General features: G+C 40.4%; 1 protein-coding gene across 5 annotated transcripts in view; it reads right to left on the reverse strand.

Moving 5' to 3' along the window:
* Positions 1-24,783, reverse strand: part of PLCB4 (phospholipase C beta 4) — a 352,882-nt gene that overhangs the window by 22,056 nt on the left and 306,043 nt on the right. For all 5 annotated transcript variants that reach the window (XM_073672246.1, XM_073672244.1, XM_073672245.1 and 2 more), the window contains 3 exons: positions 24,658-24,723; positions 16,420-16,535; positions 11,308-11,383 (listed from right to left, as the gene is read on the reverse strand). In XM_073672246.1, the coding sequence (XP_073528347.1) occupies positions 11,308-11,383; positions 16,420-16,535; positions 24,658-24,723 (258 nt within the window). The remainder of the gene's footprint in view (positions 1-11,307; positions 11,384-16,419; positions 16,536-24,657; positions 24,724-24,783) is intronic.

The following is a 24,783-nucleotide window of genomic DNA, read 5'->3' on the forward strand; positions in this document are numbered from 1 at the left end:
CCTAAAAGTGGAAAACCCCTTTAATCCAAAGCGGAGAAATCACTTGCTACCTCACTTAAAATTATTAAATTGCTTTAATTAGTTAGACACCATGAAAATAAGAATGTTTGCTTTCTTATTTTATCTGATGTTATTCTCCTACAATGAGAGCTTTTATCTTTCATAATGTAAAGCTGATTTCCATTGAGCTCGGCCACTAGTGCCTTTCCAGACCCTGACCAAGTGTGTGCAAGAGCTACATTCCAGGAGAGGGGTTAACTCCTAATATCCCCACAACCTCTGTCCAGCCCATTGATTTCTATACAGTTATCTGCTCACCTCTCTTCATCTCCCTCTTAGATTTTGACTAGGTGCTGTTATAAATCCTGTTAAATCACCAGCGGGCAGCTTTCATGGCAAGTCTCATAATCACTCTCTTAATGTCCAGAGCTATGTGCTTGTTCAAATACTCTGTTATCTCTATATGTAAATACAGTGATAGCAGTGCAGACTCAGAGCAAACCACTGAGAGCTGAATATATTACAGCAGAACTTGTGCTGAGCTTTATAGTTCTACTATTCATCAGAACTGTCACTCAAGGAGGAGAGCCCGCCCTACCAGACACCAGGAAGCAAGGAGACTGTAAGAAGACTGCATTGCTCTGAGCTGCTCAACAGACAACTTGAGGATACCCCTTTAAGAAGCTACAATGTAAATGGACAGATATGTTACAGCACATCTTGAGATCCCTCATATGCTATGCGATTCATTACAACCCAGTACCCAACCACATTCCAGGCACAACACAATTTAGTATATCTTTTTGTATCAAAACTTTTAAACTTTAGCAATTTTTATTTGCAATATGACATTTGACTGTACCTTCCAAAACCAGCAATTGAAATTACAGACTTCCTTTGCTCACCCACACACATACAGTAGGTGTTTAATTTAATATGAATATGAAAAAAAAATACAATTCTTACCAGCTAATAATAGCACATAACCAATGGAAAAATTATTGCAAAAATGTAAAGTGGGATCTGGGTTTGATGCCACTGTAATGTATAAGCAGTAAATCCCCAATATTTATAAAGGATGCAAGAAACTCAGGGCTGATGCAAACTCCATGCCACTGCCCCATAAGGTCACCAATATTAGATGGGTGCACAGGAGCATGGCATGGGATTGATGGAGAAACTTGACTTGTCTGTTTCACATACATGTCTTACTATAGAAGAAGTGACCAGCTTGTAAGACAAATACTGTCTATCAATCAAATATACCATGCTATCATATCCAGCTGTAACACATCCCCTCACTCTATATGTGGCTTATATTGGGTAAGGGTCTGGAGTTTGGTTTTCTTGTCGCCCTGAAAGAAATGTACAATTGGGACTAATTACAATTCTTTGTCTCAGCCACAGGCTAAATCTTAATTACTCACTTTGAAAACAATGGCGGCATACAGAATATAGACTAATGTATAATTTCCTCTATAAGAAGCATTAGAAGTACAATCGTTTCCATTATTGACACATCTAAAATCTCATTTAATTAGCAAGCCAGCTTAGACCCACTCATGACTCCTACACTCTGTCTGCTCTGTGCCTTGTGTGAACAACCTGGGGTACAGTGGGAAGTGTTCAGCCAATAATTGTGCAACCACATGTACCGACTCTGGGATTTAATTATAACAAAACTTTACAAAGATTTTTTAAATGGTAATATCTGCTCTATAGTAACAGAACATCATTTCTTGCACCGAGGTTGGATTGGTGTGCCACACATACTAGGTAAGGGTATGCCACTCTCCGATTTAACAAAACATTATTTTAGCCACATGGCCACTATAATTATACAGGGATACCCCAACCTCATCAACTTTGAGATATGTCTACAAAGAGAAGCCTGATTAATGGGTGTTGCAAACTGCAATAAATTTATCACAACACACTGGTGTACATGTACTATATGCTAGTCATAAATTGGTGCGGGACAGAGAAATGTATCTAATGTGCCCGGCAAGCTGCACCAACTTTAATAAGTCATATGCTCAAGGTGCTTCCTGTTATTGACCCAATCTCATTGCTCAAGAGAAAATAGCCATAGGTGTGCAGCTGAGAGGTGTGCAGCTGAGAGCTGGGATCAATAGCTAGTCATAGTACTTCTGTGTTAGTATTGGGACACTGAGAGGCTTTAGTATTGTGACCAGGTATTGCGTCTGGCATTCAGCTGCACATCCACGGCTTTCTTCTCTTGATTACTCACCTCTCGTCCAGACGGCATCGGACTTCCGACAACCTCAGCCACAAATAGCAGCAGCCAACACCTGCTGGGAGATGTACATTGTCCCAGCCACACTTTACATAGAGTTGTCCCTCAATTTCAGGACAACTTTACGAGGTTAGTGCTATAATGTTCATCCTGCCCATCAGCTATTGCACCAGAGAGGGCCCCTCTCTTTCTTTTTGCTCTTTTCCAATCTCATGGCAATGTGAAAAAAGGAGTATAGCAGCACCTGGCAAACTTCCAACCTGCCAATATGTTTTAACGCATTGAAATGAAGAGAATTTTTTTACCATAATAGTGAGTACCATTATACTCGGTTTTCACATTGCCATTATAATACCACTCCATTTTTTGGACTGATAGCAGAGCACCACTATTTAGTTTTGTTATTATGGTGGGTTTCCTTTGTAACTTTACACTCCCCACCCAATGTAATTTTCTTTTTTACTTATTTTTTCATCATTACTGACAAATGTCTCTGGCTCCCATGCAGACTCCCATACTGTCGGCTTTTACTCTATGGTCTCCAAAATGACTAATATTGAATTGATGCACTTGGAGGCTCTTTAACAACACTCTCTCTGTTCCACTACTGCAAATGCATGTCTCTTTCTTGTTCTTTCTTTGCTTCTGTGAACCTCTCTGCCACACTTGCTCCAGCTGTGCTATAGGTCTCACACAAAGCAGCTCTCCTTCCAACTCCTACTCTAGCAACGGGGGATTAGGCTGCCACATCGCTTCATGGAAGGTTGTCCCCCATTTCCAACCACGATCTCGCCTTGCAGTTATGTTTTGCATGGTGACATTGTCACTCACTTGTAGTGGCAGCTTACTCAAATTCTGATTATCAGTGAAAACGCAATGGCACAAGAACGGAGGCACCAAGTTATAAATCCCTTGTATCTTTCTACAATGGCCCCCATCTAGGTCTATCCTAGACTATCCTTTCTCCTTTGCACAAGTCATCATCATGAAGTTTAGACGGCAGGGTCTGTTTCTCCTGAATATTATGACAGGATTAACCCCTTAATGACCTTGCGATTTTCCATTTTTGCGTATTCATTATTTGCCCCCCTTCTTCCCAGAGCCATAACTTTTTTTATTTTTCGGTCAATATGGCCATATGAGGGCTTATTTTTTGCGGGATGAGTTGTACTTTTGAACAACATCACTGGTTTTACCATATGGTGTACTGGAAAATGGGGAAAAAATTACAAGTGCGGTGAAATTGCAAAAAAATGCAATTCCACAGTTGTTGTTTTTTTTTACCACGTTCACTGAGTGCTAAATTATTATTCTCCAGGTCATTACGAGTTCGTAGACACCAAACATGTATAGGTTCTTTTTTATTTAAGTGGTGAAAAAAAAATCCAAAGTTTGCTTAAAAAAAAAAAAAAAAAATGGCGCCATTTTCCGAGACCCGTAGCGTCTCCATTTTTCGGGATCTGGGGCCGGGTGATGGCTTACTTTTTGCGGGGCGAGTGGACGTTTTTATTGATACCATTTTGGGGTAGATACGATATTTTGATCGCCCATTATTGCATTTTATTGCAATGTTGCGATGACCAAATAAACGTAATTCTGGCGTTTAGAATTTTTTTCTCGTTACGTCGTTTACCGATCGGATTCTTTTTTTATATTGATAGATCGGGCGATTCTAAACGCAGCGATAACAAATATGTGTGGTTTTTCTTTTTATTATTTTATTTTGAATGGGGAGAAAGGGGGGTGATTTAAACTTTTATACATTTTTTACTTTTTAAATATTTTTTAAAAACATATTTAGCTTACTAGTACGCCCCAAGTCATAAAGGGGTAGCATGAGGATCTGTACCCACAGCTTGGGCAACATACGCAGGTGTCTGATCCCTGGTGAGGTCTGCTTCTGCAAACATGGTGAAATGATCAGTGATGACCACCTGTAGTGATTCTTCTGCAAAGAAATAGTACATTTGCATCAGCTTCAATCTATAGGAAGTCTGAATACTGACCATTGTTCCCCTGCTTTAGCCAAATTCTACCCTCAGTAGAGATCGGATGAGTCACGTTCTACATGTCCACCTGGTAGTAGAATCTCTGTAGACACTGACAGCTAAAAATCTTTACTGGTCCAAATATATTTTTTCATGCATCCATGATACCACTTCACTCATTTAATTTGTTGAAAGCACAATCTGCCAAGTAGACCCCATGTTGAGAAGTAATCTTACCTCACAGTACAGAACAACCTCACAAGTCACCAGCCGATCCCACTGGGAGAGCAAAAGCTTTCCTGTTAGTGACTCTATCACCCCATAGCTAGGTCAACAACCAGAAGACAACTATCGTTTGACTGCTGGTCTTCCTGCTAATGATTAGTCCACCACTTGTCAGCTTACCACCTGATATCTTGGCTCGTAGCCCACATTAAGTTCAAAGCTCTCATGTATCCCATTCAGACATAGGCCTACAAGACCTCCCTTTCCACAATCATAAATTTGGGGGATTCTGTCTCAGTGTTCGCTCATATGTTTTTTTGGGATTTTGGGATAAGAAGCCAGAGTTTATGTTGCTGTGCCTGGGTTGATACCGGATCTTAAACTTGGCCAATCTTTGCTCTAAAGTACTCAGCCAGGCAGCTTTGAGAAAATTTCAGTTTGTGAGGTTCTTCTCCCTGAAACAGTGTCCTGCTAATATAAGCAATTACTCCCTCATCCATCCTAGACCTCACCCAGAACAACTCCTGTCCCTTTTGACTTCCATCCATGTATAGTATAAATGTCTTGGTGAAGTTTATATATGTCAAGATTGGGTCTTTAGTCTCGACTTATTAGCTCAAAAAATGCCTCCTACTCTTTTAAGCACTACCTCAAGATATTCCTTTTGGTTTTCTTAGGCCAGCCTTCGTTTAACAAAGCCCAGAGAGGAGCAGCTACTTTGGTAAAGTCTTGTATGAATTTCTTTATGGTAGCCAACGAAGCCCAGAAAAGCTCTGTACTCTGAATATTTTGAGAAGATCCGAATAATCACAAGAAGTAAGCAAACAATCCCTTCTCGTTTCCAAGACAAACTTCAAATTATAAAGCTACAGATATGTGAGTTGCTGTCACTATTGTCCCTTTATCTATGTATGAATCAAGCCAGTCATACAATATAACTCCATAGATTAGTCAGTTTTTGGTGTATAATTAGTGCCACTTGCTTACATAGCAATGGATCATAATAAAGGTTAATATAATACTTGTCTGATTTTAAGTTTCCAAGCATTGGGAAGACTTATAGTAAACTGAAATACTGGTTTTATTTGCTTAAATACACAGTATTCATACATAGGGTCATAGCCTGGTCTTTTAGTTTATGCTTCTACTTCCTTTAATGCACTCATTTAGATTTGCAACACAAATGACTAAAATTACATATTACTCATTTTAATAAGTCATTTACATTAAAATGTTTAGGTCTGCTGCTTTAGCCCGAATTTTATGCCTCATTCAAATGTCCATGAGCCATGTATGTTTTCTATCCGTGTTTCTCACAGGTAAAAGCCATTACCATTGTAGTCTATGTGGATGTTCACATGTCCACAAAACATCATAGAGACATGTCCATTTTTTATCTAAGTCATAGTTCAAAATTACCCATACAAGTCTATGGTCTATGTGTCGGTGAAAATCCTGGATTGCACATGGATGGCATCGGTGTATAATTTGTGTCCAGTCCTTGATTAACATTACAATGGATTGGGAGTGTTTTGCATTTTTTTTTGTCAGTGAAAAATCACTGATAAAACACTGATGGTAAAATGTGAAAGACTGATGAAACCAGGATCCAAAACACTGTTGAGAAAGGTTCCATGTTTTTACTTACGAGAAAAATTACGGATGTCTGAATGAGCCTTTAGTAAATGTATTACCACAATTGGACTTAAAGAGAGCCTGTAACTTTCCATAAAAATGTATTTTTTTTACTTGGTCTAAGTGCTGATGTTCTGCTAACTCTGGAAATGGTTTTCATCTTTGTTCCTGCGCCTCTCCATTCCTCAGATATAGTCCCATCCATAGGCGGATTATAATGAGGGCAATCCGGGCTACCGCCCGGGGCCCCGCGGCTCCGGGCGGGGTGTCTAATGCCGGATTGCCCTCATTATATGTGCGGGCCGCCGCGGCACATACCGGTAGCAGTGGCGGGCCCCTGCTGTGTATAGATGGCGCCGTGCTGCCCCCTGCCGTGTATAGATGGCGCCGTGCGGCCTCCTGCTGTGTATAGATGACGCCGTGCGGCCTCCCCCTGTGTATAGATGGCGCCGTGCGGCCTCCCGCTGTGTATAGATGGCGCCGTGCGGCCCCCTGCTGTGTATAGATGGCGCCGTGCGGCCTCCTGCTGTGTATAGATGGTGCCGTGCGGCCCCCTGCTGTGTATAGATGGCGCCATGCGGCCCCCTGCTGTGTATAGATGGCGTTGTACGGCCCCCTTCTGTGTATAGATGGTGCCGTGCGGCCCCCTGCTGTGTATAGATGGCGCCGTGCGGCCTCCTGCTGTGTATAGATGGCGCCGTGCGGCCCCCTGCTGTGTATAGATGGCGCCGTGCGGCCCCCTGCTGTGTATAGATGGCGCCGTGCGGCCCCCTGCTAGTATAGATGGCGCCGTGCGGCCTCCTGCTGTGTATAGATGGCTACGTGCGGCCTCCTGCTGTGTATAGATGGCTACGTGCGGCCTCCCGCTGTGTATAGATGGCTATGTGCGGCCTCCCGCTGTGTATAGATGGCACCGTGCAGCCTCCCGCTGTGTATAGATGGCTACGTGCGGCCTCCCGCTGTGTATAGATGGCTACGTGCGGCCTCCCGCTGTGTATAGATGGCACCGTGCAGCCTCCCGCTGTGTATAGATGGCTACGTGTGCTCAATATTGAGTCATACAATTATTGTAAGGCTGTGTGCCCACGATACAGAAATGTTCCAGATTTTTTTTGAGCGTTTCTGCATCTCCCTGGCAGAAAAAACGTATGCGGATTTTACAAGCGGATTGTACTTGCGGATTTTACATGCGGATTGTACATGCGTTTTCCTGCCAGGGATATGCGGATGTGAAGCGCTCTTCACTTGCATTTCCGCATGCGGGTTGACAAGCGATTTTAGCATCACTTGGAAAGTGCTTGACAACTTGGTCACACTATATAAATCCATGCAACCAGCATGGATTTATATAGTGTGACCGTAAAAGAATGGTAAAAAATAAAAAATATATACTTACCTTCTGATGGCCTGCCGACGTCAGCGGTCGCTTGACCCGTCACATGACAAAATGACGTCACAGCAGGTCCTTTTCAGACCATCGCGAGCTGCCGGCAAGCCAGGACGCATCGGATAAAGACACCGGGGGCCATCAGAAGGTAAGTATAATATTTATTTTTTATTTTATTCTTTTTTTACAGGTTCTATGGTACCCGGGTCCGGAGGAGAGTCTCCTGTCCTCCACACCCGGGTACCATCCGCACATTGAACCGCGTGGATTAAGCATCTACAGATGCAGGGATGCGGATTACATGCGTTCTAATGCAAGTCAATGGCGGCGAAAACGTTGCGCTTCCGCAAAATAATTGGTAATGCTGCGGATTTTTCCGCAATGATAATCCGCAGCGGAAATTTCCGGAGCATGTGCACAGCACATGCGGATTATCATTGGGGAACATGGCAGACCTTCTACCAAGCGTTTTTTAAGCGTTTCAGCAACGGAATTGCCGCTGCGGAAACGCTTAAAAAACGCATAGTGGGCACACAGCCTAAAAAAAATGTTCTAATTAATATTGTGACAAATTAATTTCACGTGAACTATCACATGATCTATCACAGGGGATCATGTGACATGTCACATGATAAATCAGGTGTGTGTGTGTGTGTGTGTGGGGGGGGCCGCGCCTTCTAAACTGCCCGGGGCCCTTGCTACTCTTAATCCACCCCTGGTCCCATCTTACTTGTATGTAAATACCAGATTCCGGAGAACAGCAGCATTTAGACCAGATCAAAGTATTACATATTATTGGTTGGTGACAGGTCCTCTTTAAGTTAATGTCTGATCCTGTAATGAGCCTTGACTCATGAGTTGGTCCATCAGCTAAACCAGGGACAGTAACGAGATCAGTATCCTTTTTGTGGTGGTGAAGATGGCTCAAACCACAGACCACAACCCTGTACTGAACTGAAAACTGAACCTGCAATTTCTACACTTTTTTTCATAGCTCTTGCTATATGAATCTATACGGCGTAGATTCTCTGTTATGCAGAGGACTGAGCACACACTTGAGTGTGACACCACTCCACAAAGGAAATGAAGATGTCTGGCGGCACTTCATACATAGTTTCTTGCAAACACTATAAAAAGCCTCATAATTCATATTTGCAAGTGTCAATTAAAAACACACAAAAAAAAACCATTACCTATGTTTTCATCTCTTCCTCTAAGATATATTCCAGAAACTTAAAGGGGTATTCCCAATTCCAATATCCTATCCCAATATGTAGTAAGTGTAATAACAATATTAACAAATACCTCCAATTAGAAATGTAGTATAGTTCTTCTGATTTACTATGTTGCTTACCCCATGTGCAGGGCATTGCAGTAGCATGGGTACGACCACTAACAACTAATTAACTAACTGTCACTATATGAGTGGTCGTAACCATGAATACATAAGGTACTGCAATGCCCTGCACATGGGTTAAGAGACATAGCGAATCAGAAGAACTATACTACATTTTTAATTGGAGGTATTTGCTAATATTATTATTATTACACCTACTACATATTGGGATAGAATTTTCGAGATGGGAATACCCCTTTAAGAAATGAGCCACACAACATTTCAATAATCACCCATAAAAAGAAAAGCAACTAGACAAGACAATGGTCCAGTAACCCAGTCAGTAGCCCTGCAACCCTCATCCTACCTGCCAGCACCTCTTCTGGTTAGTAGGCCGGGCATGATGTCATGTTTGTCATGCCTGATCAATCCAGGAATCCAAGGCACCGGGAAATCTCCTTCAAAAAAACTTTATTGACACTAGTGTACACACGAGACAAAACTTACATGCGATGTTTCAGCCACACATGGCCTTTATTAAGCCATTAAAAAAGGTGTGCATAACCAAATAACAATAAAAGGTACTAAGACCACTCCTCTTAGCAGGGCTGTGGAGTCGGCTGCAGATTTTCCGAATTGAGAATGCCAGCTTCATGTATTTTTGTGAAGTGGCCTCTCTCGGGTGGAGAGACCCACGGCCAGTCTGTGCATTGTGGTCCGAGATCAGAACAAGATCCACAGACGTCAACATTAGCCCTTACCTTTATGAAGACGGTAAGACTAAGTGTAAATCTACAATTTAGATCAGTGGCCTCCAACCTGTGGCTCTCAAGCCAGAGCATAAAGAAAAGACCAGCCCACAGGCCCGCTCCGAAGCAAGAGCATCTTCGTCATCATGCTGTGAACCTTTAGTGACCGGCCTCCTATTTTAAATATTGCGCTTTCTCAGTCAGTATGGTGGTCTTAAAAAAAAAAGGTCTCCAACAAAATGGCGGCGGTGGCACATGCACGGTAGCATCTATCGGCAAGCCATGGTCTCAATCTGTGCCACCCACTGTGCACAGAGGACCAGTGTGGGAGTGTGCACAAGAAGAAACTGTCATCACCGCTGCACCTGGTCTTCTGTACACAGTGCGCAGATTGAGAGCATCGCTTGCTGATAGAAGCTACCGCGCATGCGCCGCCACTTAGTTGGAGACCAATTTTTTTTTTTTTTTTTTTGAAGACCACTATACTGACGGCACAGGCACGATATTTAGAATGGGAGGTAGGTCAATGAACTCTGTGATTTTAGCATAGCATGATGACGAAGATGCTCGTGCTTCGAGGCAGGCCTGTGGGCAGGTCTTTTACTTGGTGCTCTAGGCCAGAGTCCCAAGAAAAGACCTGCCCACAGGCCGAATCGAAGCACGAGCATATCATTAAATGAAAACTTCAAACAAAGATTACACAAGAACCACAAAACAGATTTCTTCACCGCAGGTATCATTTTAATCAATGTAACTGCCCCAACATGACAAAGCCTGTAATTTACTTAGCAAAATCCTGCTGACAGGTTCTCTTTAAAGAATTGAATATGGAAACAATGACATTTTTTCAGACATTGAAAAACTAGAGTTGGAGTAATGTTATACCTTGCATCAATTATTTTAATGATTTGTGATCAGTTCCTGAAGTGAATAATTGAACTGATGACGAAAACACAGCGTTAAAACAGCTTAAAAATATATATTTCTTTTTTTTTTAAATGAAACAAGACTGCTCCACGGACAAAAAACAAACGTGCAGAAACAAGCGGATCATGTGTGTAATAGATGGCCATACAGAGCAACAGATAGAAACTGGCACCGGCACATAGAGAAGAACAGAACAACACAAACCACCAAATTGTTTAAAGCTTTTAATGAATGCCGCATAAATCAAGCAGTAGAAACTGATGACAGAACGCCACACACTACAGTTTTCAATAGAAGCTATATGGACCTAAAAAAAACTAATTCTACACATATGTAAATATACATATATATATACATATATATATATATATATATTATATATATACACACATATAAAACACACTGTATTTAAATGTTGGTCTGTTACTTTTTTCACAATGTTATTCAAGTTTCATATTTTTTTAAATTTGACACTTTTTTTTTATAGCTGCAGATAAAATTTTAATATTTTTCCCAATAATTTATTTTCCAATATTGAAAACTGCATTGTGGCCCTTTTATACTGTGATAACAGTGGAAAAGAAAAAAATTAAGAGAAAAAGAATCTTCTTGAAAACAGATATGGATGCAGAATTGAGTTAACCCTTTCTCCTCGTTGCGTGATGGGAGTTTGATTTTCGAAGAGAATATTTTAGTGCAACAAGTGCGGTTAGTCGTGGTCAATTCATGTTAATAAACGAGTGATCAGCGTGCGAAGAGTCCGGGATGAGAAGCTACGTGAATGATGGTTGACATGTTCTTACCTTGGATTTATGATCTGAAGTTAAAACCTGAATTTTATTTTCTGTTTCTTTCTTCATTTCAACACAGTTATTTCCTCTAAACAGTAAAATATTTTGCATAGTTAGATATTTTAAGTCAAGATGTTTTTTTTTCTTTATTAACCACATATACCAGTTAGAAAGGTTTACTTTAGACCTTATTGTATCACATGTGACTAGTTACACTATTTGGTGTTATATTTATAGTTTTTGAGTAACGTTTAATTCTACTCATTGGTTCAGTTCACTTTACCTTAGAGCTAAGTATCTATGGTATCATTTACTATAGAGGTGACCCAGGAATAGAGAAGAGCTAATGGCTGAATTTGCACCTATGAGTTTCCTCACATGATTTTTGATGGACAAGAAAGTGAGGTCAAATTGTAGGGTGTTGTGTAAGTGTTTGAAGAGGACTCTCAAAAATATATGCAATTTTATTACACAAAAAAGACAAGCACAGAAAATGATAAAAACACTTAAATGGAATCTGTCACAAGGTTTTTGCCACCCCATCTGAGAGCAGTATAACGTCGGGACAGAGACCCTGATTCCAGCGATGTATCACTTATTCCAGCATTCAGAGAACTATCAGTTCTCTGAATGCTGAACTCTGTATAACCCCGTCCATGAATGCTGAGCTCTGTATAACCCCACCCACACCACTGATTTCTGCCTATGTACAGTGTACACATAAAGCTGCCAATCAGTGGTGGGGCAGGGTTATACAGAGCTCTTGAACATAGAGGACCACCTGGCAGCAGGTTTATGAGTCCTCTAATGATAATCGCCTGTTGATAAAACACTGAAAACTCAAAAACTACACTAAGCAGCCCAGTAAGTGACACATCACTGGAATCAGGGTCTCTGCCCCTACATCATGCTGCTTTTAGATTAGGTGGCAAAAACTAGGTGACAGATTCCCTTTAAAATGTGACTATTGGTTCAAAGTTACATAGGTTGAAAATGACTGAGGTCCATCACGTTCAACCTTTCTCCACTAAGTATGGCTAAGATAGTCCAGGAGCCATAACCACACAAACCCTTACAATAAATATTATGCTTGATTCAAAAGTAACGAGATACATTCAACAAAATACAAAATATAATTTGGGTGGTCATTTCCCTCTTTAGTAGTATTTTATACAGTTGTTTATGGTACACACTATTACTGTTACTTTTGGCCATGGTTTGTGGTTGCATGTAGAATTGGGGCATAGTTTTAGGGATTTAAGTGCATGGTTTAATGAATGGTTTAAAGGGGTTGTATCGTCATCTTTTTTCAGTAGCTTGCTGGGGTAAGGAGTGGGTGATGCCTCCTGAAGACTGACAATGCAATGTCCATTGCTGCTAGAAAAGACAGGTTTGTCTCTGCAGCATAGGAGAAGCGCGAGGGGAGTCTGACCGGAACCAGCCATCTAGTCACCTGCAAAGCAGCACTACCAATACCTGCAGAATAGAGCATGCAAATGTGTGCTGGTTTCTTAGGAAACCGGACACTTCTGGCAGACTGCAGAGGTGTCTTGTAGTCTAGGCAAAGAGGCTATACCCAATAGAATTAAAAATCCCTCCTCTGTTCTAGAGAAGTCATTTGTTTTTACAGGTTATATACTTTGTAGATTTATGTTAAGCTGCACTTGCACTTAAGGTCTTAATATTTAACCTGAAATCATTACTTTTCTGTATTTTCTTTCATGAATCTTTTATTAATCTCTTATTAATTTTGAGCTAGGATTGTGTGGTTAGGTCTCTTTACTATCTATTTTAAAGGGAATAGGACTGATGCACTGTAGAGCTGGCTGTCAGTCAGTGCCGGGGGTGCGCTTACAGCCGCCACTCACTATGTACACTCAGTGCAGAGCCGGCTGTCAGTCAGTGCCAGGTGACTGAAGCTGCGCCGGCTGTGCCTCTATGACTGAAAGCCAGAAGCTGCTGGGAGGAATAAATTTCATTTCCCCCTGGCAGATGGGCTTTCAGTGCAACAGCAGCTTTAGAACGTTATCTGCCTGCATATTAACCCCATATCTGCAGGATAATTGCGTTTAATAAGGTTACCTTTAAGTATTCTTAACATTTTCTCTGCATGTCTTTTTTGCATAATAAAATTATATTTTATATATATATTTTTGAGCATCCACTTGAATTACACACTGTCTTTCTCCATTGGGCTTATTGTGCATGTTGCAGTGTGTTGCCTGTGCAGCGTATATTTTATCTGTCTTAACCCCTTTATTTTTTGCAACTTCAGCACCTACTTTCAATTTCCTATGGTCTCCAGAAAAATAAGAGACTCTAATTCAGCCAGCAGCACCTCTGACAGGTTATGTTGGGTTGGCCATATTTATTCCAATGTGTATGTGCTGTTCTAGGTTTTCCGCTGAAGCTCGTGGCCACCGGGCACATTAACTTGAAAAGGATCGTGCCGCAGTCTCTTGCCCAGCGGGGTGCTGGTTTGTAGGGAAAAATAGTCTTAATATCAGTGGGGGCTCCGGAGGCTAGACCCTCACGATCATAAAATAGCAGCATATCCTAGCAATATGCAATTACTTCTTAAGACAAGATCACCCTTTATTCTGATGGTAAATTTATTGACCCGGAATTGAAACCCAAAAAAGGAGATGTTCTTTGTCAATTTACCATAATTGTGTCTACACTTGTCAGCAGTCTCGATTTTGCCTGGACTGTCGTGTGAGTCGGAGGTGAAAAATGGGAGAATTAACAAGAAAATACTCTATTGTGGGCAGTTTGGTAATTCCTGGGCATTTTGGGTGAAGTCTTGGGTGGTCTGGAGGGTGGTGCATATATTTTCCCTGTTGTTGGATTGTGAACAATGGAACAGTGGGTAGGTAGGTCTTGAGTGTGTCTACAGGTAAAACTTGGCAGATATTTGAACTTTTTTGCTTCTACCGACTTAACAGATATCAAAATTTTGCCCAATTTTTTGATGAAAAATTGCAAAGTCCAGAAGAATCTTTTTGGTTAAAAGTCTGCACTGTGTTGTTTATGGAAGTAATCCACCGAAGAAGAAGATCTCTCCATCCAAGAGTTAACTATGTGAAGAATAAAGTGGTTGAATTGTTTATTCTCTGCGCTGCATGTAACGCCTTAGAGTACCTCATTACATATCAAAGAATAATGGAATATACAATTGAAGAGGCAGTAACTATGGAGACTAAGACACTACATCTCATTTTGACATGAGCTGTCCTCATGTAGAGCTGCTATTCACAAACTTCACATTAGATAGTAGGGAGGCTAATAAGGATATCAACTGATCCATAATGAGTTTACTGTATAAACTAAGGCGAGCAAAGAAGGCGCCTGCCAGAGATGCAAAAATACAAGTGTCCTTGTTACAGGCTGGCCGAACGTCTCTAAATACTTAATGAGAATGTGCCATCATAAAATGACCAATTCATTTAGGTTTTTGTGTTAAATGTATTTTTTTTTTTTTAATTTGGCAATGGTTGTTTTTTTTTAACATGTCACAGTCTGTTTCGAAAAAAAAATCTTGCAAATTTCACAATGGCCACTGGGGCTTTTTTAGACTTTAACTTCCTATTGTTTCAGGAAACAACACATGTACATAGCCACAATGGTCAGATCCTGACCTTATCTTTTGTATTGAAGTGTCAAACGAGTCTGTGGAAAGGTCACTGTGAAGGAAGGGGGAGAAGGTCAGCTGTGACATTGCTTATTGCGATTGGTGGATACTGTGTTATCAGCTGTGTATAAAGGAGTTACTGTACCTGTCATTGTAATCCTGCCTCTGTTGTAAACCTTTCCTGAAAGAACAGGAAGTATGTCCCCAGTTCATCACTGCCTTTGCGTCTGTTTTTTGTCTAGTTTTGAGTTGTTTTTGCTCCCTTTTTTTGTTTGCACCCAATTCATTATTCTACTTGTGCCATTTTTGAAGTCTATTTTACATTTGCTTGCCTGTTTTTTCTGTTTTCTGCTTTGTGGCCAGAGTCTATTTTGAAGTCTAAAACATTCCAGATGTTTTTGACTTTCTAAAAAGTTGTAAAATCTGGTGCAATGCCACTCTGGTCCCTTCCTGATTTATTACTTTTGAGTATGTAAAACTTTAGGCAGAATTTTTGTGACTTTTGGTGGCAAAAATAGCTCAAGAAAGGAAGAAAATCCATATTTGACTTTGCACCAAATTCATGAATCACTTGTGCCATTTTGAGAAACTTGGTGCCAACTAACACTGCAAGACAAAAAAGGAAAGTGACTTAAAAAATAAGCCTAAAAAATCCCCAGTGGCTAGTGTGAAAATTGCAGGATTTACTCTTTTTTTTTTAAATAAAAAACATAATATAAAAAAACATTGTAAATTTTCTTACAAAAAAAACAACTTGATTTAAACAAAACGTCATTATCTGATGATGCACTATCTTTAAAGGAAATCTTTCAGCAGGTTTTTGCTATGGAACCTGAGAGCAGCATGATGTAGGGGCAGAGACCCTGATTCCAGTGTGTCACTTAGGTCGGAGTCACATTAGCATATAACATTCAATGCGACAGCCGCTGATTGGTAGCTTCCTATGTACACTGAAAGTTAGCTGCCAATCAGTGGTGGGGTTACACAGATTAGCTGGACAGGCAGCCACGTAAGACCTAGTCCTGTAGTGATAATCTCCTCCTGATAAAACACTGATTCTATTGAAACTAAAACACACAGCCTAATGAGTAACATATCCCTGGAATCCGGGTCTCAACGCCTACATTATGCTGCTCTCAGATTAAACAGCAAAAAACCTGCTGACAGTTTTCCTTTAATGCTAAAAGACTCAATGCATTTACTGCTCTTATTTTTTTCAGAGTCAGAAACCTTTTTTTAAGGTTAAATAAAAGTTGAAGTTTGGGATAATTGGATTCCTTGTTTATATTTTTTTCCTAATTATTTTTTCACTTATTAGTTTATGCTCTTATCCAACTGAATATTTAAATTTAGTTTAAGATACAATTGATGATATGTAAAATTTTGAAATTTTTAAGTGATATTTTTTTTATCACGATTTACGATACTTTATACTGTATTTATCTTGCATTTTTTGTGGTTATGGCTGTTTATACTCTAGTCTTTGGTCTTACCCTTTCTTCTTGATTGCTTTTTCTAAGATCTTCTCAAGTGACAACTTTTCCTTATCAAGTTGTGCCACTAATTTGTCAGCTTGTGTGCAGTGTACCTTCCGCACAGAACTTTGCTCCTGGAAAACAGTAGCTTTATTTCATTAGACAATTAAACACTTGGTGGTTCACTCGATGCATTGGAACATTGTGCATTCACTTGTATGCTGTGACCTACTCCAGACGGACGGTGCTGTTACATGCCGCCATTACCAAGCTTAAGTCATCAAAACCACACACGTCATTCATTTTCGGAGAATGATTAGCTAATAAAGAAGCATAATGTTTACTACAATAAACGCGCTGGTGCCGCAATATAAGCAAACTGCGGAATAATGGCAAAATGAGGCTCACTTCCACTTTGGTTGTTCTCTTCTTTCTAAAACGATCCAAAAGTTATCTGATAGACACAAGTCAGAAAGTCATCACAACATTGTTTTTAACCCCTTCACGACCTAGCGGTTTTCCGTTTTTGCGTCTTTCGTTTTTTTCTCCCCTTCTTCCCAGAGTCATAACTTTTTTATTTTTTGGTTAATATGGCCGTGTGAGGGCTTGTTTTTTTTATGTGGGACGAGTTGTACTTTTGAATGACACCATTGATTTTACCATATAGTGCACTAGAAAACGATAAAAACGTGAAATTGCAAAAAAAGTGCAATTCCACAAATGTTTTTTGGGTTCACTGAATGCAGTAAAACTGACCTGCCATTATGATTCTCCAGGTCATTATGAGTTCAGAGATACCAAACATGTATAGTTTTTTTTTTATTTAAGTGGTGAAAAAAAAATCCCAAATTTGTAATAAATAAATAAAATTGCGCCATTTTCCGAGACCCGTGGCGTCTACATTTTTCGTGACCTGGGGCTGGGTGAGGGCTTATTTTTTTTGTGCGACGAGCTGATGTTTTTTACTAATAACATTTTGGGATAGATATGATGTTTTATTAACCTGTTGCATTTTATTGCAATGTTGCGGCGACCAAAAAAACTTCAAAAAGATCAAATGAAATGAAAATCTACTTAGACCTTTTATCTATAGTCAACTTAAAGCAGATCTTGCACCAGATTTCACAACATAAACTACATATATTATTAAATAGATCTCACACCTGATGAGGCTGGTGAACTTCTTTTGAAAATCTGTGTCAGCATGGTTGTATAATCTTGACATTAAAAAGAGCATTTTAGGAGTGTACCTAAAGAGTGAGAGAGCTCTTGAGTCCAATTATATTTTATAGTCTCCACACACCCCAGCCTGACTGACAGCCACTGATCTGAGCAGTGTGATGTCAGCAGCAGGGAGGAGGGTCACTGAGGCGCTGTCAATCTTTTATGATATTTAAGCAATGTCTTTTTTTTTTCGGGCAACATAATCACATTAGCATATCTAACAAGTCAATTAGTAATATATATATATATATATATATGAAAAAAGTGTAAACAGTATTATTGATAGTGCATTATATAGCACATTAAATACACCATATTGTGATAGCACTAGACAAAAAATATGTACAAGTATATATCTCAAAAGATAGTTTACATGCTTAAATATGACACAGGTGTAGATAATGTTATCAGTTAAAGGATTTATCCAGGACTTTTTTCTTTTTCTGTGGGCCTAAAAACTAACAGGCAGGTAGCTGCTACCTATCTGCTTGTTGTGTCCAGATCCAATCTTTGCTGACACAGTACGGTCACTGACCAGTCCTACAAGCAAATTCTGTGGCTTCTGATGTCAAGTCGACAGTGCAGCTGCTTCTCTTCCGCTCTGCTCTGTTGATGGGGCGTGACTGCCAATCATGCTCATTGACAACCAATTGATTGTGGGGAGCCAGCTGTCAATTAGTATGATGCTGACAGTCACGCCCCGTGGACAGAGCAGCCCGGAAGAGGAAGAGCTGCTCTGTTGACATAGAGCAGCTGAATCGCTGGCAGGAGTGGTCTGTGACTGCCCTGAGCTGGGTAAAAAAGGCAGGTAGTTAGCAACCACCTGCCTGTTAGTTTTAGGCCCATACTAAAAAAAACTAGTCCTGGATAAATCTTTTAAATGGGCTGACCAATTAGAAAATCCCCCCTTCATAGTATGATGTTATGTATGCTAATGTGATTACTCTTCTATAAAGCACTGCTAATTACTGTTACTGCTAGACAAAGGCTCAGTAATTTATCAGCTGAAACGTTGCCATCTGACACATGGACGAATAAACCAACTAGTTTTTTCATTTCAATACCTCTCGAGCGCTGCCGGCATTTTTTCTTTTTCATATATGATGACCAATTGCCCTAGAATGCCAACAGTGGGCATGCACCAATTGTGGCATGTAAGCTGGGGCTGCTTGGGTTAAGGATTTCACATTCTATCTATCTATACAAAAAAATATATAGGTGCAGCACCAGATTTTTTTTTTAGATGGGTGCAAAGCCTACCAGGCAAAACCAAACCTCAATGCATATCCAAAAAAGATGAAGGCAGCACTCCAGATATCCAAGTATCAATTGTTTATTGACCCATTTGAATAAGGTGACGTATCGTTACAAGTATGGAACTTTTTCAAGCCTTATTCAAATGGGTCAATAAACCATTGATACTTGGATATCTATCTATCTATCTATCATATCTCTAAGGCCTCATGCAGATGACTGTATAACTTGGACGAACGCTATCCGTTGTTTTGACGCAGAGCACTTGTCCCCATGTTTTTCTATGGGGTCGTGCACATGTCCGATTTTTTCCTTGGACCAAGTCGCCCACTAGACTCTATGGATTTGAGGAAAAATAGAATGATATCCGAGTGTGGTCTGATTTTCACGGACAGACACAGAGAAGGTGGAGAAACTTTTTTCTCTCTCTCCACCTCTGAGAAAATCAGATCAAACTGTGAACAGAGTGTGACTAACATAATGGTTCCAATTTTCTCGGATGTGGAGAAGACGGTGGTCTGCACCTTCCTTACTCATCTCTATCTACATCAGTCTCTATTATAGCTTTACATCTATGTTTGTCTCTTGATTTTTTTTATGTCACATCTACCATGTTTGGTTGGTTTCATTTAACTATTTCACATCCGGAACATTAGACGTTTAGCAGCGCAGGAGCACGCTGTCCCCCAGTACGAGCCCCCGGTACGAGCCTTCAGTTACCGCTCTGACATAATCTGTAAACAGTAATGAATAAACCATTGCAGAGCGCTGACAGAAGACAGCCACCTACTCTGCTCCGCGCCGCACGTGCCGAGACCTGTGATCTGCACCCTGCACCATAACAATTCATGCCATTTCAATCATAATGGTAGTAATAGAAAAGACTTGTGCGGTTCCCAGATAAAAGCAATCTCATGGCCCTTATTAAGCTGTAATAATTTACACCCACAGCGGTGACTCATCAGCAATCTGAAGCCAGCACTTCTCCCTGAAAAACACATTATTCCGGGAGAATATTTCTATGTAACCCGGTGTTAAAAGACTGCAGATAAATTCTACTAGAAAATGTGGATTAAAGGTGAGTGACTGCATTGGATGAAACACGATGTCTGACCCAAAAAAACAATGAGTTCTTTAAGTAGGTTATCCAGGACTTTACAATTAAAGCAGCTAGGTGAGGAAATCTGGCACCATATGCCCGCCTTAGTATCCCATTAATCCAAAACAAGGACTCGTTGAAGCATAGGGACGAGCAAAACGAATATCATCCATTACGTGTTCCATTTCTTCTGCAGCCATGTATTAATTTTTTGTGCAACCAAGGAGTTTTTAAGGGACGGTGAGGGCCACCTTTCACTTCTTACAAGTGAAGGCCTATCCTTAGGAAAGGTCAATGGGGGTGAAGTAGTGTAGCATTCGGTGGTGGGTGAGCAGTTGTCTTGGGTGTAAAATTCTTAGAAGTGCAAAAAGTAGCAGTGACATCACTAGGGCTGCAGTCCAAAGGCAGTGCACATGGCCAACATTTCTGGACAGGTGTCCCAAATCTCTAGGCACTTTGACGAGTATCATTATCAACCTGATGCCGATACAGCTGTACCCTGTGATGGAGCAGCGAGCCATTAGCTGCCCCATTACTCTCTCTTTTACAGGTTGCAGGTTGTGCAGGGAGAAGGGGACTCACTCAGATTAGCCATGTATAAACTAATATGTTGGGGTAGGCACAAAGGTGGCATTATTATCACAATTAAACACAGAAGAGGGTCCATGCGCAAGAACAGTCAACTGACCCTTTGTAGTCCAGTAGCTCATCATAATTCACCCCTTTATGAGTCTATAACAGTTGCTGCTTTGGGGGTGGTAGTGGCCCCCTTACTTCCTGGGCCCCTGTGTGGCTGCACAGGTTGCACGAATGGTATGTCCTCCCTTGGATATTATTTTGGAAGGAGAACTCAGGGGGCATCTCTACTTTCTAAGAGGGCACAAAGGGGATATTAAAGGGGTTTTCCCACAAACAAAAGTTGATTTTAATCAATAGATCTTGGAATAATAATAACTTCCACAATTAGATGTATTTACATAAAATGTTCCTGTGATGAGATAATTTTATAAATGTGCCCCTGCTGTGTACTGTGTAATGGTTGTGTCTGACAGTGCAGGAACATGGTCTGATCATACCACAGCTCCTGGGCAGGGGAGGAAGCAAAAGAGTATACAGACATTACAGCAGGGGATCACAGCTGATTGTCTTTGTGAGGTAAAACATTTCCCTGCCTGTTTTTAAGCAATGTTTTACTTCAAATAAAGAATCAGCTGTGATCCCCTGCTGTAATGTCTGTATACTCTTTTGCATTCTCCCATGCCCAGGAGATGTGGTATGATCAGACCATGTTCCTGTACAGTCAGACACAGCCATTACACAGGACACAGCAGGGGCACATTTATAAGATTATCTCAGCACAGGAACATTTTATTTAAACACATCCAATTGTAGAAATTATTATTATTCCAAGATCTATTGATTAAAATCAACTTTTATTTAAATATTTTCTAAAGTGGGCACTCAAACTCAAAGAGCATTATTTGTTTTAAGGTATTTTAAGGCACTTATGGTTAAAGGGTACAAAACTTGCCTTGACCCAGATGCTGGCAACCCACAATATGCCACTGATAGGCGTGCTTCATGTGGGCAGACTTTTCCCACAATTCATGGGCAGTCGTCCATTTGATTAGCCGCCATGAAATAAAGCATTCCCCCTGCACAGCTGGTAACAAGTTTCTGTGTATATGCCGTCATAAGCTCCATTTCCAGTTCCCTCTTTTAAACCAAAAACAGGTATGGAAGACACTGAAGAGGAGGGTGTTACCTACCACCTTTGGGGTGTTATTTCATATCCGTACAGCAGAACAATAAGGGTATGTGCACACGATCCGTACTGTCAGCGCTTTGAACGCAGCATACTTTCTTCTGTGTCCAAAGTGCTGCACGCAGGTGAATCCCCATGTGTTCATTGAACCATGTGGATTCACTGCATCCTATACATTGTATTGATCTAATTTCTCTTGCGGAGACAAGCGACTCAGCAAGAGGAAGTGACGTGCTTCAGTCTGGAAAGAAGCGCCACATGTCCGTGTGCGTAGGTGACCAACAGGATCACGGAGACGCATAGTGGGCATGGGATTTCTTGAAATCCCATCCACTTTGCTTGTAATGTAGAATGCTGCGGTTTGCACATAGTGCAAGTGCGCTGCGTCCAATATGCAGCGTTTCCTGACCATGTGCACATACCCTAAGTGTTGGATAGTCCTCCATGAAAACAACTGTGCAGTATCCCACTCAACAGTAGTCCCAATGGTTACACACCTCTAACAAAGCCAATACAGCCCCCTACATGGGGTAATAGTATGTGCTATAATACAGGGTGGGCCATACAAGATGTGCAGCATGTGAAACAATGGATACTGGAAGCCTGTGCTAGCATTTCTTCTGCGGTGTTGCTATCAGTGTGTCAAGAGTGGGAGAAGAGGGCTGCATTGACAATCCACCGCAATGGGCAGCACTTTGAACACATTTTATAAGTCGTCATAAACTTGTAAAAAACTCATGAAAGAATAAAGTTACGTTAAAACCAAGCACACCATTGTTTTTCTTATGAAATTCTCAATAAGTCTGATGTGTCACATTACCCTCTTCCCATTGAAAAAAATAAAGTTGGATCCAAAATGGCTGACTTCAAAATGGCCGCCATGGTCCCCCCTCCCATATACTAATGTGCCACAAACAGTAAGTTGATATCACCAACCATTCCCATTTAATTTAGGTGTATCCATATAAATGGCCCACCCTGTACATTAATTGTAGTAAAATAAAGCAAAATCAACAAAATTACAATGCAACACAATCTTATTATAGAAGAGTGTTGTGTGATTATATAACAGACTCCAAACCTAACATATGGATGAACGAAAAAAAAAAATTATTGCACGTTATGTCTGTATGCACTTCTAAGGCCACGGCCTCACTATCAGTATTTGGTCAGTATTCGGTCAGTATTTTTTCTCAGGAGTGGGGGCCAAAACCAGGAGTGGGTGATAAATGCAGAATTGGTGACTTGTGTCTATTATACCTTTTCTCTGATTGTTCCTCACCTGGTTTTGGCCCCCACTCCTGAGAAAAAATACTGACCGAATACTGACCAAATACTGATAGTGAGGCCGTGGCCTTAAGGTGAGGATGGATAAAAAAGACATGAGCACCAAGGAGGGCAGCCCAAAAATAAGGACAATGTAACATCACAACAAGGAAATTCTATTCAATACAAAATGGCAGTTTACAGAGGAGGAAAGATGCCACTTGCTGCTGACGTCATACCGTCTTGTTTTTTCCCTCAGATACAATCAGTACACAGAAAATAATGACGATGGCAACGACTGCAAAATCTGGTTCCTTTAAACAAATACATCAGGAGGCATCAGAGATTAGATATCTTCCCCTGTACAAGGCTCAGGCTCATTTGGCAATTATGAACATGAGATTTTCTTTTTTGATGAAGCGAGATATTCTACCGTCACGAGAGATGGCGGGCGTTGTGTTAGAAATACTAATCCACAGTACGAGCGTCTGCAGATCTTTCTATACATGTACAAGTAAAACAATCTATACATTTCCTTATGTCTCCTCCTCATCATTTGTGTAATCCGGAGTCAGGAAAGATGAACTTTGTTATCACTGCAACCATTCAGACTCTGGGTAATTACATTTAAAGAGATAGATATTCTCTCCGATGTTTACAGCCTAATTCCACTTTATTCTCTCACACAAACATACACAGGAGACGATCCATCTCGTATCGCTCTCATATCTATCTATCTATCTATCTATCTATCTATCTATCATTATCTATCTATTTCATATCTATCTGTCTATCTATTTCATATCTATCTGTCTATCTATCTATCTAATTTCAAAGAATGCAGCATTATCACACTGTTTTTGCCAATATAAATATGCAAACATTGAATATATGATATGTAATTACTTATAAATTGAAAGTACTTTGCATACAAATTGGTCAATATGTGTGTGCCCACCAGCCACAACAAGCAGTACCTTTCTCTGATTGGACCCAAATTTATCCCTCTACCTATCCAGCTATCTATCTATTGTGTTTCCCCAAAAACAACACAGGGTGGATGGCTCAAGACTTATTTTCAGGGGATGTCTTATTTTTTTCTATGAACAACAATCCACATTTATTCTTGAACAAAAAAAATCAATAGTTATTCAAATATAATCATGTCATTACATACACACACACTGCACATACACATGTATATACACACACTGCACATACACTTGTATATACACACTGCACACACAGTACATACCAGACTGTCTCATTCAGTTCCTGCAGACTCCCGCAGTTAAAGGACCTTTTGTGACATCATGGTTACATGCCCGTTATGTCACCAAAGATCCTTATGCAGTCTTAACCTCAGAATATACCCCCCCCCCACCAATGCTGACTGTATCTATGACTTATTTTTGGAGTATGGCTTATATTTCAAGTATAATCCAAAAATCCTGTAAATTCATGCGAGGGCTTATTTTTGGGGGAAACACAGTATTCATCTATCTATCTATCTATCTATCTATCTATCTATATCTCTCTATCTATCTCTCTCTCTCTCTCTCTATCTCTATCTATCTATCTATCTCTCTCTCTATCTATCTTTCTCTATCTCTCTCTCTATCTCAGATCTATCTCATCGACAACTTACTTTATCGTGTTTCTTCTTCATGGAGTTGATCTCTTTCTGCTGCTTCTTTAGCTGTTTGATGTAGGCCTAAAACCAATTCCAAGAAATATTTATAGAACACACAAAAATAACAATCATCGGAGGATA

This window comes from Phyllobates terribilis, unplaced genomic scaffold, assembly GCF_046119375.1.
Source record: "Phyllobates terribilis strain yellow unplaced genomic scaffold, ASM4611937v1 Scaffold_3__8_contigs__length_932513732, whole genome shotgun sequence".
Taxonomy (NCBI): Eukaryota; Metazoa; Chordata; class Amphibia; order Anura; family Dendrobatidae; genus Phyllobates; species Phyllobates terribilis.